At 35.3% G+C, this 17275-nt stretch overlaps 1 protein-coding gene across 1 annotated transcript; it reads left to right on the forward strand.

Moving 5' to 3' along the window:
- Nucleotides 1-1106: 1106 nt before the first annotated feature.
- LOC123546460 (H/ACA ribonucleoprotein complex subunit 2-like protein) lies at nucleotides 1107-16235 on the forward strand. Its single transcript, XM_045332732.2, has 4 exons — nucleotides 1107-1360; nucleotides 8974-9043; nucleotides 11418-11523; nucleotides 13486-16235. Exons 1-4 carry the CDS (start codon nucleotides 1198-1200, stop codon nucleotides 13606-13608), a joined length of 462 nt encoding a protein of 153 aa, XP_045188667.1. The 5' UTR covers nucleotides 1107-1197; the 3' UTR covers nucleotides 13609-16235.
- Nucleotides 16236-17275: the final 1040 nt, after the last annotated feature.

Below are 17275 nucleotides of genomic sequence, written 5' to 3' on the forward strand. Positions count from 1 at the left end.
AACCGTAATATCAAAGAAACTGCCTACAAAACATACGTCCGCCCACAATTAGAATACTGTAACACCATATGGCATCCATGGCAGAAAAACTTAGCAAATGAAATAGAAAAGGTACAAAGAGCTGCAGCCAGATATTTCATGAATGATTACTCATACCAAAGCAGCGTAACATCAATGCTTGAAACACTTAAATGGCAGACATTAGAACATCCCTAATAATGTTGTACAAAATATCACCCAACCTCGTCGTTGTAGATCATAACCACCTGACAGTCTCTAGAAATCTAAACTTTATCATACCATCTTCAAGTACACACTATCATATGATTTCCTTTTTCCCCCGCACGATCAGATACTGGAACGCATTGCCTTATAACATCAAGGACAGTGTGAACCTTCAGTGCTTCACATCTGGCCTAGACTCGTTTATGTACTAATATCATCGTCCTGCTTTTACTTTTAACTAGGCTGTATATAGTACTACTCTTACTCTCTTAACACATGCATATCATGTAAATTATGGGGTAGGCCTAAAATGCGAAAATAAGATTTTTTTTACGAAAATAAGCCATATATTTTTTATTATATATCTAATTAAAATTTATTTTATATCATTATATAGAGACGATCATTTGACACTTATAAAACAAAACTAAACGATTTTAGTCCAACACTTAGGAAATTATTAGCGATTTTAATTAACATGCGTCAAAATCGCTTGCGAAAATAACTTTTCATGTGCGAAAATAAGCTATATTTTATTTATTTATTATCTAAATGAATTTTAGTTTATATCATTATATAGATACGATCATTAGACACTTATAAAGCAAAATCATTTGATTTTAGTCCAATAGATTCTAATTAGGAAATAATTAGCGATTTTAACTAACATGCGTCAAAATGTAATATTGCAACATGTTTTTAACAAATTTTCTGCCCTCGACCTCCCAGTTATGATCAGAAATTGATTGTTGGGAGTATCCCCGTAGATGTGAATTAAAAAAACAAAAACTCCTTTTCGTATATAAAAGTCCATTCGCATATAAGCGAAAAGAGCCCTTTCCGCACTTAAGTTATACCGATTTAAGTGATTCTCACGATTTGAAATAGTATATGAAACACCGCCAAAACACGTGCGGAAAATAAAAACAAACAGCACAAGATTTTAGCTAAAATAAATCTATTCTTGCAGCCATGGGAAAAGAAAAGAAAGAGAAAAGAAAGTCAGAGAATTTAGACGAGAGTACAGTCGAAGGAAAAGAACATTGGGAAGAGAAAATCCGAAATTTGAATGCTATTTCTAAGCCATTGGCCCCTAGAAAATTGGCGAAGAAGCTGTGTAGAACAATTAAAAAGGGTCAGTTACTTATATTATATTGACTGATAGTTTGTAAGAACACTTCAACCACGTTAATAAGTGACCTTTAAAAAGATCTGTCCGCTGCTTAGTCCTAAGTAATAGGACGTTTTCTGGTAGGAAGTGGCTATTTGCAGGTCTAGGAAAGTGGAGTATTTACAGATTATCTGTAAATTTACAGATAATCTATAAATTTACAGATTTTTCAATCTGTAAATTTACAGATCAAGTGTTTGAAAACTGATGAAATAACATTTATCCTCAAAACCGCAGCTTGGAATTAATTGGTTTATTTACAGCATGCATAAATTAAGGTCATTTGTGGGTTTCAGCCATTTTTGTTGACTTTGATTTTTTGGCATTTTCAAAAAAATCAAAGTCAACAGAAATGACTGAAACCCACAAATGACCTTTATTTATACATACCATAAGTAAATCAATTAATTTCAAGCTGCGATTTTGTGTCTAAATATAATTTTAGCAGTTTTCAAACACTTGATCTGTAAATTTACAGATTGAAAAATCTGTAAATTTATAGATAATCTGTAAATACTCCACTTTCCTAGACCTGATTTGTACAGTCCCGTCCGAAGTCTCTCAGGCTATTCGTACAGCTCTCCCGTATGAATAGTGAAATAGCCGACAGGTGGCTAATCGTACGGCAGTTTTGTATTACATGGTATAGTCCAAGTCACGGGTTCGGCTCATACCTAGGTCCAGGCCCTACCCTATAAAAAAAGGAAGTGTCTAGCCGTCCGGTAACCGGACGCTTAGCCTGCGTTCTAGTCGTCCGGTTACCGGACGGCTAGCAAATCCTCAGGGGATTTTCTAGTCGTCCGGTAACTGATTTCCTAATGAATAAGACATGATTTTATATAGTTTTAATGTTATTTACTTAAGATATCTATACTTATCTGCAAACAAAATTTTGTGTAAATACATTATACTATAAACATTTACAATAAATCACTGCATTATTCAGCCGATAAAATGGAAGTTTGCCGAACTTAATAATGGCGAGATAGACGTGGCGTCTCTTACTAAAATCTGTTCATCTGGAGGCTTTTATGGGATCGGAATTTTTAAATTTTAACAACTTTTTCACTGGATTTTTCAAAATTAAAACAGTTTTGAAGTACTTTCAATTTTCATATTTTAGTATTCAAGTATTTTTTAATGAATAACTGTTTTAAATGACATCTAATTTCAAAAGCGGCAGCGTGATGTTCAAAACTTTAAGAAAAACCGGAAAACGGAATTTATCCTTAATGTCGATATGGTCAATAGTTAAGCGTTCATAATTAATCCATTTTATTTTGAAATAATTATATTCAAAATTAATGAATGAATTGCTTTTTTTAAGCTTTCCATTCTTCAAAAAGTTTGTGTTTTAATAATTAAAGTTTAGGCCGTTAGAAAAAAACATCACTTTTTACAAAATAGCATATGGACGTTCAGTGATCAATGTTTTATCATTTCTAAAAATAGAATATCAACGGATTTGTAAACAAACACAATCTCTTGCGTTTAATCGACTGAAAAATCAGATAAGTATTGATATTTTAAGTAAATAACATTTAAAACTATATAAAATCATTACTTATTCATTAAGAAATCAATTACCGGACGACTAGAAAATCCCCTGATGATTTGCTAGCCGTCCGGTAACCGGACGACTAGAACGCAGGCTAGGCGTCCGGTTACCGGACGGCTAGACACTTCCATAAAAAAACACAAGGGAAAGCATTTCACCTAAAGCAAAGTTCTATGTCCCTTCGCTTTTTCGCTTGCTGTATTTTTTTCTAAATAAATATTTTCTAAAACTATATATGCCATTTGTAGTCTATTAAATTCTGTGCACGACTGTACCAAATTTTCTTCCATGCGTGCTTGCAAACGAGAGAAAACTGCATCCGAACTTTCAACAATGATCCGAAATATTGTATTCCTTATTGTGCTTTTTTGTAAATATGTTATTTATAAATAGCTCTTACTCAGGTTGGAGACTTGTTGAATATCAATCTGACTAAAGTACATCTCCTATTACGCTACGCATAGGATCTGAGAACAACCTATTCATAGCCTCGTTCTGACGACCCTTTCGCTAGCCAATCGGAGCTTAACTTACAAAATTTTGCAAATCTACCTGTAGCCTTGACTTTTGATATTTACAATTCTTATGTCGTAATGTGTCAGATAGCTGGTTAGCTCAGTCGGTAAGCCACTTGCTTTGTAAGCGTGGGGTCCCGGGTTCGAGCCCTGGAATGACTACACATTTTTCTTACTGTTTGACATTCGAACAAGTCGTCTGATTGGTTGAAATAAAAATAGCACTACTGGAAATCCAAAATATACAGAAGACGTATGTGAATGGGTCGTTCTCAGATCTTCGTTTAGAAGATCAAGTATTTAAGTCAGATTGATTGAATGTGAAATTGTAACAGCATTTTTCGTCGTTTTAGATACATTGTAAATGACAGAAAACAGAATTATTTAATCCTGAGAAAAACACAATCGCAAATTTGACGAGTTATTGATATTAATTATCACTTTGAACGCCGTAATCAGAAATCTTTTATCGGTTTTGTGTTTTTCTCGAGACTGAAGAATTTAGTATTTTTAACATAATTGTGCTGATAAATTGTAGGATTCGTTTTACTGCTTGAGTAGAGACACACACAAAGACATACATTTAAAAGTGTATTAATTGGTATATAAATGTTTAAGTAGTGATTTTAAAGTACAACCCACTTACTGGTCAAGATAATGAGGAACATTTTCCTTCTTCTATCGTATATAACTAGTGACACAAATCACGTCGCTTACCAGGGGTTTTTTACTAAGAACTTGATGCTGATAGTCTGCGTCTTCCCTTCAGAAAATGTTTCCCCATAAAATTAATTTTCCCTAGTCTAGTGGCGAAAAAAAATCTCAAATTTTTATGTTTTAGTAATAGATCCACTTATTTTAAAAATAATTGCATCCTTAATAGTTTGATATACAGCAACAATGTAGGCATCTAGTCAAGACGGTGATTACACTAAATATAGCTGTTTTATCACGTCACGGACAATGTGTCCCAGTATTCAACACTCGCTATATACGACGACTAAAACCAATTGCACTAGATCCCCGCATTACACGTTGGCGTATATTCGCCATATACTATGACAGAAACCAGTCTTTATCCTGGGATTCCAGAATTCCAGTGAATTTTCCCCAAATTGGCTTCTTTCATATGATTTTGTCCCCTTTGACCAGCTCCCAGGGTCTTCCCCATCTCCTAAAAAAACCCTGCTAGCTTTGGAGGCTTCAAATACATATTTAAACTCAATTTTTCACACTAAAATTAAATGTCTGGAAAGCTCATTCCAAATTCAATCATATGTCCTAACTAATGAGAAAACCGCTGTTTTGTATGCAAAACACTTTTAAACTGTATGTATGTCAGTGTGTTTTCCGTTTACACCGCAGGGGTGTAAAATTCCACTCGCCCGCTCGCATTGGCGAGTTTAAGTCTTGGTAGGACGAGTGGATCTCGCTGTATACTCGACCGATCGGGCGAGTGGTTTTTACGTCGTAGCTTTAATGAAATTCAGAAATTACATCTTGAAAAACGTCAACAAACTTTGAGATAGTTCAGTTGCTACTTTGATTGACTGGAATTTACCCGCGAATCGTAAAGATATCAAAACGTCATGCCGGTAATTTTCCATTCCGAGAGCACGTGCGACCTATCGTAATATCAAATTTACATCTCCGTTACTTTTGTTTATCGACACGTACACACACACAAAAAAAAAACGCGCGTAGTGCATTCGTTTTTTAACATTATCGCTTCAGTTTTTCAACATCGCTTGAGAAGTAATATAATTTGAATTCTACTAAGATTTTAATAAAATATCGACGGAAATGTAAGCAAATTTGTATGAAAACGGTCGAATTTTCATATAATCATTTGTTAAATTTCAAACAGCGCGATCTTAATTACTGATTTCTTTCTAAGAGAAAATAAGTGATACATACTATGGGCATAAAGTTAGGACTTTTGATCAGAAAGAACAAAAAACAGAATTAAAAAATCTTAAATAATGAAAAAGCGGCAGTAATTTAAATACATTGAGTCAAACGATTTCTTTTGGTAAAAAGGTTTCTGTTAGTGCGGCGGAATACGTTACGTGACCTCGTGGACGTAAATAGAAATGTGGTTTTAAAATAAAGCAAAATGATGTTGTTGCAGTTTTTAATAAGTTTCAAATGAATCTTTGTACATGTGTTTTTTTTAAATATTCTTCTTAAACGATAATGTAAATTCTTTGAGGGCAAATAGGTCACATGACGCGAAAACTGTAATATGACGTAATGCCATGACAATCTCGTGCAACAATACCGCTTTGATCTCCGCTTCAGAGGTCATGATACCGACACACTTCTTTTAGCTCTTTGAGAGGATGTTAATTGATGATGAAAACAGGCCAATTACGTAGTTTATCAACAGAATAGTTACCGATGATCGTCAACATTTTTTTTTCGCTTTCAAGACGGGTAGGTGGATGATGATTATTGTTTCCATATTTTTAGGGCACTTTTCAAAATAATTATTTTTCGGGAAGTAAGTTTTGAGAAAATGAAAATAACTGATGTTTAATACTTTCCTGACACTTTGGGAAACTACGTAGGGGTTAAAAATAAAAAATTAAAAAGAAACAAAAATGAATAATCAAAAAGGAAACGTAGTGTACGAGCTATGTGTTATGTCTGGAATTTGCTTGTTGTCTTGTACATAATACTCCTTCCATAAAACGTGACAGTATTAAAAATGTCAATTATTGGGGCGAGTGACTGTCCACTAAGGGCGAGTAGATTTTACTAGCTACTAGTCCTGCAGGGCGAGTGGTGTGAAAAAGAATTTTACACCCCTGCACCGTTAAATTTCTACCTCAGTCATGTAAAGCTTGGTTTATTTTTATGCCCCCGGCATCTACTGATGTGGGAGGCAAATAGTGATTGTCCTGTCTGTCATTCCGTTCGTTCGTCCATTCGTTCGTCAGTACGAGGTTAACCAAATGGGACCGTTTCGTCTAGCATCAATACCCTTAACTAGAATGACTTGATACTAATGCAGATGTAACCTGTGACCATTCCTCGTCAAGGTCATACTTAGGGGTCAAAGGTCATATATGACTTTGCTTTGTGTATATTGCTCTGCATTGCAGTGCTCTTGTTTTTATTTGGCAGATCCCTTTTTTGTTCACTTACAATAAAAAAAATTTGAATTACTTCCCTTTTATGTTATTATAAATAGCTTATTTTGAAACTTTTTTTTATTATTGGTCGTAGGGAAAACCCGAGACCACTTTTCTATGGTACAACATGGATGGTACCTCCAACTTTTAGGTTTATTTTGACATACCTGTACCTGGTAAGGATTTTTTTGTGGACTTATAAATTTTTTGGGAATTTCTTCCCTTTGTTGTTCCTGTCCTTTGGGCTTCAACAGTCAAGTTCTTTAGATTTTGCTCCCATCCTCTGATGTAACCCTTTGGGCGTATATTGCCTCGCTTGGTGGAGCTCTTGTTAAATCATCTTTTATGTTTTCCTAGTGAAAAAATAACCACACTAGTGAAAAAATGTTTATGTAAAACTATAAATCATGAACTTTAAACCGCGTCGATTTCCACCACAGTTTTGATCCTAATTACTCGAGACGTAGAGCTGTCATATGGTAAATGTCAAGTCTGTGAGATCGGTCTGCCTTACTGTTGAAAATTTAAAATAGACAGGATAGTGAACATTGTTTTGTTATCAGGTCTAGGATTTTAATTTTCGTTTTTACAGATATTCTGTAAATATATGGGCAGTCCATGAATTTAAAGATTTTTCAGTATATAGATTTACAGAGTGGGTATTTGAAATTTGTTAAAATTACAATTTAAATCAAAATTGCAGGTTAAAATGAAATGTTTCACTCATTACATGCATAGATAAAACTAACAGGAGAATTTCAGACATGTAGGATCACTTAAATTTTTTCACCCTCTTCCAAAAATTCCAGGTCATCAATAGGGACAGAAAACCACATATAAGGACACATTTAAAAAATCTTTTGTTTGCTGCCCCAGTCTGTAAATTTATAGACTGAAAAATCTTTAAATTTAGGTATTGTCCATATATTTAGTAATTATTTACAGAATATCTGTAAAAACTAGGAAATCCTAGACCTGGTTCATTCTCGCATACCAGAGGTCTACCGTGGTTCCCCGGATGAACCTCTGGCACATTTCGCCGATATTTGTGGTTTGGTTACATTACAGGTAAAACGTTTCAGCCAATCAGCGTCGTTTCGCGACAAAATGTAGCGAACCAATCAAAATCGTCCGTGAAAAGCGTGACCGCGTCCTTTCATATCGATGCCGACTTACGAGGAATATTAATATTTCTTCAGGTAAATTTCTTAACATCAAATAACAGAAATAAATCTTTATTAATCGCAAAAACGGAATATCGTCTTGATCCGTCGTTAGCAACTACCTTGCTTACATATTGTTTGAAATTTCAGTTCGGCGTGCCAAATAGTGACGAACATTGATTGGCTGAAACTTCTCCCGGTAGTAATTACGAGTGCGCATGCTCACCAAATAAACGACAGAAATAAATCAGAGGTTCGTCTCGGGATTTTGACGAACATCTGATGGATGAGAATGGACCTGGTTATGAAAGACTGAAAAGGTTTTGTTATAAATTAATTCAGTTCTGTCAGGCAGTGAAATGGTCAACCCTTCATTTGAGCCACGCCATGAGAAAATCAACATGGTGGGTTTGCAACCAGCATGGATCCAGACCAGCCTGCGCTTCCGCGCAGACTGGTCAGGATTAATGCTGTTCGCTAACGGTTTCTGTAGTTGCAGTATGCTTTAGAAGCGAACAGCATGGCTCCTGACCAGACTGCGCAGATGCGCAGGCTGGTCTAGATCCATGCTGGTCGCAAACCCACTATGTTGGTTTTCTCATGGCACGGCTCATTTGTCGTGTAATCTTTTGTTTATGCTTAATAAGCTTTTTCAGGATTGTTTTAACAACTGCAACTGGACTGTCCAAACCAGAAAGAACTTACACCCAACTTGCATGATAGTCGATTTTGATAGTGTTTGAACTTTCTGTCAATAAGTTTTGCGTATTTTTTTCAAAACATCTTAATATATACTGTGTGGTTTGAAAGGTTTTTGCTTAGGAATTTGTGTGATCAACCTAAAATTCCAGCTGTGCATGAATCACATTGTAATAATTGCATGCGTTTCAGATCATTTGTCAACTTGATCCTTAATCTTAAGGGGACATAACTATACAAGACACACTGACTCACATATCCCAGTTTTCAGTCTAAACCAATCTGTAGATATATAAATTTACAGTGAACCAGTCTCTTTATTAACATGCATCAGGAAGCAGACTGAGTGTCATTTGATTGTTTCCTAGTATATACCGTCTCAGAGACGTTCAAAATTTGAAGTTTATGAAGAATCTGCACTAAAAAGTATCATTTTGTACACTGAAACTTAATGCTGTCTAATAATGTAGCACTGTGTGACAATGTCGTTTTCTTTCTCTTCCAGCAAAAGGTGTGAAGCATGTTGTGGAGGGTATAAGAGATGTACAGAAGAGAATACGTAAAGGAGAGAAAGGGTAAGTATGAGAATTTTGATAAGTGAGACTATCATGTCAGCAAAAGGTACATTTGTTATCCACCACCGAATGCAGAGGGATATTGTTTTGGCATTGTCTATCCATGGGGTTTTCATCCATCCGAAAGTGAAGATGCTTTATAATTTAGAAAGTATTTAAGCTAGAATCACCAAACCTCACATGTTTATTAATTAGCGCATGACTTTTGGTCACATGTAATATTATCCCCCTTGACCCAGTTAAAGCAGAGTTTTTCCATTTATTTGCTTTTATCACATGTTTGACATCGAGGGAGTGTAATAAAACCATTAAATAAAAATGATAATACACTAGTGTAATAAAGCTTTGACGTCGACGTCATTTATAGTATAGGCGACGTCGGTCAAATTGTCTTGTTTATATAGTAAAAGAAAGTCGATTTTTTGATGTTTTGACAAGAAAGGCTTACATGTGATAAAAAGAATATTACATTTGTGACTTTCCACATTGAATTTATGAAACTCGTTGAATAAAATTGATAAAATGCTCGGCAGAGCCTCGCATTTTATCATTTTATTCAACTCGTTTAATAAATTCAATATGAAAAGACACTCATGTAATATCCTGTATGAAAATAATTGAACATGTTTATAATTCAAAAAGTGTTTCAGCTAGAATCACCATACCTCCCATTAATATTATTGATTAGCACATGACCTTTGCTCACATATTGTATTTACTATTTACCCCCTTGATTTGGTAGAAAACAGACTTTTGACTGTATCTAAGTAACCGTGTGTTGGATCTTCATGAAACTACAATGTAGATCACTATAGGCAACTCTGATCAACAAGTTTGCCCTTTAATTGTTTTACAATCCATAAATTCCAACATATTCTAACACGCTCTTCTCTATTAAAACACTCTTATGATGCAATGACATCACATTAACGTGCGGTGACGTCAATGTTTTTGTTGCAACCAAGAAAGAGCGCTTCTAAATTTTATCTACTGTTCTAGATTAAGGGCGTATTAGAATAGAAATAATTTATAGCAAAACTGTGTTTTAACACTATTTATACACTCGGGCGATAATACGTCATAAATTAATTTCACTCTGGCTGCGCCCGATGTATAACTGCCCATCATGCATAAATAGTGTTAAAACACTCTTTTGCTATAATTATTTCTTAAACAAAGTACATTGTATATTGATGAATCTTTATGACATTTAACACAAATTTAGATCATTTTATGGCAGTGATGCATGTGTATCTGGATCATTTTGATAAATGCAGTGTTACTTCCCTTGAATCATTCTAAAATTCATAAATTCCTATAAAACAAAAGTCATTGATGGATCTTCATGAAACCTAATTTACCCTGGCATTGCTGTCGCCGTTGGTTGAAGTTTCGATAAAGTCAAGTCTACATCCCATACCACTGAGAGTTATGCCCATTTTTAACTTAGAATTTTTTGGTTAAAGTTTTTGATAAAGTCAGATATCTCTGTTACTATCAAAGCTTTTGATTTGAAACTTAGATAGTTATTTAATATCAAAGTCTACACCACTGGTCCAGGAGAAACAATCCCTACAACTCAGATTTGTATTTTGACAGTTATGCCCCTAAGTGCCTTAGAATTTTTTGGTTATTGTTTTCATAAAGTTTTTACTGGCAAAGCTCTAATTCAGAGTCAAGCGCTGAGAAGAGTAGAGTGTGCTGTCTTACGGACAGCTCCTGTTTAATCTGGAATTCCCCATATTTCTGTATTAGATTATTGGTCAGCCATTCGTATTGAGTTGCAGGATCTAGATTAGGTTTTCAGGTTAGTCCTGTTTGACCTCAGTCGTCTTCTACTTATGATTCATGTGGGGGAATGTTCAATTACTTTGCAGAGAACAGATTAGTCCTGGTATATGAAATCTTCGCTACTTGTTATTTCAGACGAATAACTGAAATACTTAAAATCAAAAAACGGCTTTAAACCCTGAACTAAACAGCTGATAGGTGGCCTTAATCATACTCAGTGGCCGAGTGGTTAAGGTCACTGACTTCCTATCACTTGCCCCTCAGTGTTGTGGATTCGAAACCTTGCATTGGATGTAGATATCTTTCAATATGAGGAAGCCATCTAGCTAAAAAAGCTTTCAGCTCTATAGTTTTATCCATATGCCTGTCCGTGCCTGACATAATGCTCTGGAGGTATCTGGGATCTTCCTCCTTAAAAAGTTGCAAAGTTGCTATTTGGTCTATAATTATGTTGATGTGGAGTTAACCATCCCCCCACCCCCACAACAATCTCCGAAAAAAGTATGTAGTACAACTAATATATATATATATATTTAAACATGTTGCATTTATAAGATGATAAAGTATTAACTTGACTTTTCAGGTTAGTAGTTCTGTCAGGTGATGTAAGTCCTATAGATGTATACAGTCATATTCCCGTCACACTGGAGGAAGCTGGAATACCATACTGTTATGTTCCTGCTAAAGAGGTAAAGAGTGCAATATTGTACTGTATAATATATTTTGTATCAAGCTATTTTTCATATTTTATTTCTTTCCACAATTATCAGTAAGATATTGAAGTATAGAAATACCGACAACATTAAGATATGCTCCCAGCCACACTAAAATATATAAGGAATGTAACTATCTCAACACCCCCCTTACGTGCTAAAGAGGGTGTATTATTTGCTCATTGTTGGTCGATTTCACATTCTATCAGTCAATCATTTGATGGGCCATTTTGTTCCCAATCAATTAGATGTTAATCTCACAATGTTCATTTTACAGGACATGACCCCTTTGGTGTTTTGTGTTGTTAGGTTAAAAGTGACCTTGAGACAGAGAACAGATTCCAGTCATCAACTAAAAACACTTTAGCCTAAAGTTATCAAACTTCATGATTTCCTGTGGTCAGTAGGTCAGCCTTACTGTTTTGGGAGTTATTAGGGCAAAAGTCAAGGTCAGAATGATGTATACTGAAAATAGTTTCCCACTGTGGCTGTCAGTCTTAATGGGACAGTTGCATTCAGTGAGTAGCCAATCTCTGTTGTTATTTAAGTTATTTGGTCAAGATTACAGCATACACAATTACATATCCACTTGGATCAGACAGGCCATCATGGAGGTGTTTGTGTTTTACATACTGCTCTTGTTTAACCTTTAAACTACATGTATATCATTTTGTGATGTCCTGATTTGCTTTTGAAAAACTGGTATAATTTGGTAACGACAACTGAAAAAAGCGTTTATAAAATGAAAATCTGTTTGTTACACATGTAAGACTGAAATTTTTCACTAATGAAGACCAGGTTTTAAAATTTTATCTGCTATTCTCTCCTTGAAAGATTATGTTGATCTTAACACTGAAACAAACAAATGGAAGGGTGAATGCAAAGGAAGTCTAATTGCTTCTTTATTTAAATGCACTTAGACTTCTTTCACATTCATCCCTCAAAATAACCTGAATATCAGCAACTTGCCCAAAACAATATTGAGCCGCGCCATAAGAAAACAAACATAGTGCATTTGCGACCAGCATGGATCCAGACCAACCTGCGCATCCGCAGTCTGGTCTGGATCCATGCTGTTCCCTTCCAAAGCCTATTGCAATTAGAGAAACTGTTAGCAAACAGGATGGATCCTGACCAGACTGCGTGGATGCGCAGGCTGGTCTGGATCCATGCTGGTCGCAAACACACTGTTGGTTTTCTCATGGTGCGGCTCATGTGTATATTGGTATCAGGATTTTGCTTGACTTCTCTAATAAAATTGCAGTAAAATCTATAGGATTCAGCAAATTCCCTGACACACAGTCATTCTGAAGGAGAAGTTTCCTAGCGTTCTAACTTGTCCTGCTGTAGTCTGTACTTATCCTGCAATTCACAGAAAAATTATATAATGTACTACTCATAATGTATCTTATTTTAATGTTAAGTACAGATGGTATACGCCAGAATCTTGTAGAGGCTAGGACTAATGAGCATCAATGTAATACAGTTAATTTGGTCCTGTAATTGATAGGATGGATTTTTAAGTGGGGAATATTAAGTTCAGTTTTTGTGCAGCATTTAAATTTGCCCTTGATCATCCATCTGTCCTTCCAGAATTGTGTTGTACATATCTCAAAAAGTATTTGACTTAGAGTCCTCAAATTTGACAGGATTGTTGTTCAACTTCAGGTGACACATTTTTTCTGAGACAACTGGTTTTGCAGGACTAGTGTCTTAAACTGCTACTCATCCTGCAACAAATTCAGCTAGTCCTGTAATTTCGGGGTGTCTGACTACTGAATACTCTAAATAAACAAGATGAAGCTGATGCAGTCTGTTTTATGTCACATTTATCTTTACAACACACTGGCACCTGCAAGTACTGATTGCTTCATGTTCAGTTTTTTGCATGCTCACATTTAATACACAATTACTAAAGTACTATTTCAACTATTTCAGGATATTGGAGCAGCCTTAGGAAAGTTCTGTTGTATTATTGTTCTTATAAAGAAGCATGAGGATTATGAAGAGCTCTATAATGAAGTGTTTTCAGCTGTCAAAGATCTCCCAATGCCTGTATAAACTTCTCTGGATTATAATGTGGACAAGTAAAAAGTGCAAATAGTATTCACAGGAATCTTGATTTTCCTGTCCATAGCAGGGCTGTGTATGAATACATAATGACACTGTACAGAGACACTATGACCAATGAAAGAATTGTATGTGAAATATTAAGTGCCTAAAGCACATGGACTACTTTTCATCTTAGTCCTTAAAACATCTTACTGAAGTCGTAAAGAATGTGTCATAAATTTTCATGAAAATGTAAGGTGATTAGAGCTTGACAGCAGATTTAATACATTGTACCAGTGAGTCTGACAGCAACAGTTGGTGTAACAGAACTTTTATGGTACTCCATTGGATGTCAGTACAAAGAAAGGAGGGATACAGTTAAAAGAGTCCTTACAATAATTAAACACAGAGGAAGTTTTCTCTGCAGTGTGTGAATTTACTAGATAAAATGGTGCTTACGTCGATATGGCAAATGAATTAAAGTGAAATTTCACAATAAATAATACATTTTTCTGTGTGTGAAACTTGTTACATGTACAAGTCATTTTTTACCGTTCCTCATTAAAAATTAAACAAGATGATCTCACCCATACCACTAGTGTAAAGGTCACATTTAATAGTAAAATATTTTAGGTTATAAATAAATAGGTTTTTCTTTTCCTGTCGGTTATGAATAAATGTTCAATTGTTGGAAGTGGAGTTACTCGCTGAACTCATGCAAAACAATCCTTACATCACATAGCAGGGGCGTCAGTGTCCTATAGACACATTTCCGGTCTAATCACATTAGCCAGTTTTCTGTGCAATGTTTTATGCCAGCAATAGTAATAGCAGTTATGATTATGAAAGGGCTGGTAACATTCCAGGATTACTTAACCAATTATATTTTAAACAAATGAAAGAAAAAGTTGAAACCACCACTACAATGTTCAGTTTACAGCTCTTACATGTTTTTGTGGCAAACATTGTGCACCCATAGCATTTCTGCTGTTTTAATATAGTAGGGTTATTATGATAGTAGCTTGATCTGGGATGCTGTATTCAGCTCAAGTGGATGTTTGCAGATCGGATCTCATAGGCGCGCTAGCCCCGAGTGTGATCTGTCCTTGAATAATCAACGAGAGCTGTATACTAAATCCCAGATCTAGCTTCTATTGTAATGACCCTTTTATTATATAATACCTCGACCTTTTTGCTTGTTCTGTTATTGAACGAAATCTTAAATGTTTGTCGATGTTAGAATAGAAACCATCAAAGTTTTTGTGTGCGCTATTTATAGAACTGTGTCAGGTTATGCATATTAAATGAAAATAGTCCGGCAACATACAATACAAAAGTTACAATCGGGAATTTTTTTCTGTCTGTTCATATTTACTGGTGAAATTTATACAAGCTTTACTTTTGATAGAATTTATATAGGTATATAATAATAAAATGTTACTGCATGGCTAACAGTTTGAGAATTTAATTCTGTATCAGCCTGTTTTAATTCATATTTACAATTTCTTATAGGTCTTTCTCAGTGTTGAAACAATTGACATTAATTTTTTACACAATGCTGATTTTTTTATGCCCCCGAAGGGAGGCCTATTAGTTTTCAACTGTCCGGCCGTTCGTCACAACATTAACTTTTTGCATGAAGGCAACGTTAACGTTTTGCATGAAGGCACTTTACTCACGAACCACTGCACCCAGGACCTTCAAACTTCACATGCTGATAGTACTTATTGAGTACACGACCCCTACTGACTTTGGGGTCACCAGGTCAAAGGTCAAAGTCACCAGGACAAAGGTCAAGGCACTGCGGGGGCATTTGTCACCATTAGTGACAGCTCTTGTTTATAGTTTGATTTCTTGTTTCTTATTACAAGTATGTCGACCTTTCTTAACCCTTACCCTGCTAAATTTCTATAATTAACTTGTCCAGCTTTCAATTTGGACAGTACCATTAACTGTTAAAAGGGGTGTTTACCAAAAAGATACTAACTGAATGGGGGACAGTGCAGATCAGATGGATGTGCAGGCTGATCATGATCTACACTGGTCGCAAAGGCAGAATCAATCGTGTCCAGCATGATTAAGAAATAATATTTCTCAGTTAGTGATTTGCCACTGAATAAAATTATTGTTCAAAGTTCAGATAATAATTGTGATGTCAGAAAAATGAATTGTTGTATAATAACACACAGTTTTCAGCCTTCTCTGTTTCAATAGGAAAATGAATCAGGTCATGTTAAAATAAGGGTTAATACATGTAATGAAATAATTTACAAATTGAAATATCAGCTATAGAACCATTATTTCCAATGTTTTGATTTCTAGAGGGTGTAGGATGGCCTAGAAGACTAGTTAAATACTATAGATACGGTAATTATCATGTCATCTTTGACACTTGATTCCACAGAGGGCAGACATATCAGCATCGTTAAGAATTAGAGTTTTGTGAATGATTAAGGTTTAAGAAATAATGCTGCTTGAAATACACAGGTTTTGAATATGCATGTAACAGTGAATATTAAACTTTACTGAATGTTACTCAGTTCACAGTATACATTATACCTATATTGATCGAATTTTTGTACATAGAATTTTTGTTGATGAGGAAAAAAATGAAATAAAAAGATGTATTATATATATTTGTATGCTGTCGGGTTTTAAATGTTTATTTGCCACACTTAATATGAATCAGTATCTTGTGGGAACCTCCGTGTACAAGTGGTTCAAGTCGCTGGCTTTGAAACACATAATGTGGGTTCAAACTTTATGTGGTTAGAATTCTTTGTGTGCCTGTAATAAAGCCTGGAGGGTCACCTTAGGTTTTTCTGCACCATAAAAAGCTGGAAAAGATTACCTAAATTGTGCTGTTGTGACTCTGTATCCAACAAAATTTGATTATCAAAATCTTGCAGTAAATGCTCGTAAGTCTGTTTGAGCTTACTAGAAATGAGAGACACAGGTTCATTGGCATCTGGTTTCCACATTAACATTTTTATGCTCCCCAAAGGGTAAGCATATAGTTGCCGCTTCATCTGTTCGTCTGTCCCGCATTTCTTATTCAGGATATTTCTCCGCAACTACTGACATATAGGAAGCTTCACTATCAACAGGAGATGCATATATTGTCTTCATGTTCCGGTCGGATGCTTTTTCACAGAGTTATTGCCCTTCGATTATTCAACAATAGTGTACTAGAGTACAATTCTTGTACAGAGTATTTCTCAGCAACCATTGGTTGCAATTTAGCCATACTTCATAGGAAGCTTTACTATCAAGAGGAGATACACATATTGTCCTTATGTTGCGGTTGGATGATTTATCACCTAGTTATTGCCCTTTGATTATTCAACAATAGTAAACCATAGTGCAATTCTTGTGCGGAGAATTTCTCAGCAACCATTGGTTGGAATTTAGCCATACTTCATAGGAAACGTTACTGTCAAGAGGAGATGCGCATGACCGGATGATTTTTCATTGAGTTATTGCCCTTTGACTATTCAACAATAGTATACAGTAGTACAATTTTTGTCTGGAGTGTTTCTCAGCAACCACTGGTTGGAAATTAGTGAAACTTCATAGGAACCTTCACAATCAAGAGGAGATGCGCACAATCAAGAGGAGATGCGCATATAATCTTCATGTTCCAGTCGGATGATTTGTCGTAGAGTTATTGCCCTTC

Source organism: Mercenaria mercenaria, chromosome 9 (assembly GCF_021730395.1).
Source record: "Mercenaria mercenaria strain notata chromosome 9, MADL_Memer_1, whole genome shotgun sequence".
NCBI lineage: Eukaryota > Metazoa > Mollusca > Bivalvia > Venerida > Veneridae > Mercenaria > Mercenaria mercenaria.

Coding starts and splice junctions, on each gene's coding strand:
- LOC123546460 (XM_045332732.2), top strand. CDS start 1,198: ATGGGAAAAGAAAAGAAAGAGAAAAGAAAGTCAGAGAATTTAGACGAG. Junction 1,361..8,973: donor GTGTAGAACAATTAAAAAGG/GTCAGTTACTTA, acceptor TTTCTCTTCCAG/CAAAAGGTGTGAAGCATGTT. Junction 9,044..11,417: donor ATACGTAAAGGAGAGAAAGG/GTAAGTATGAGA, acceptor TTGACTTTTCAG/GTTAGTAGTTCTGTCAGGTG.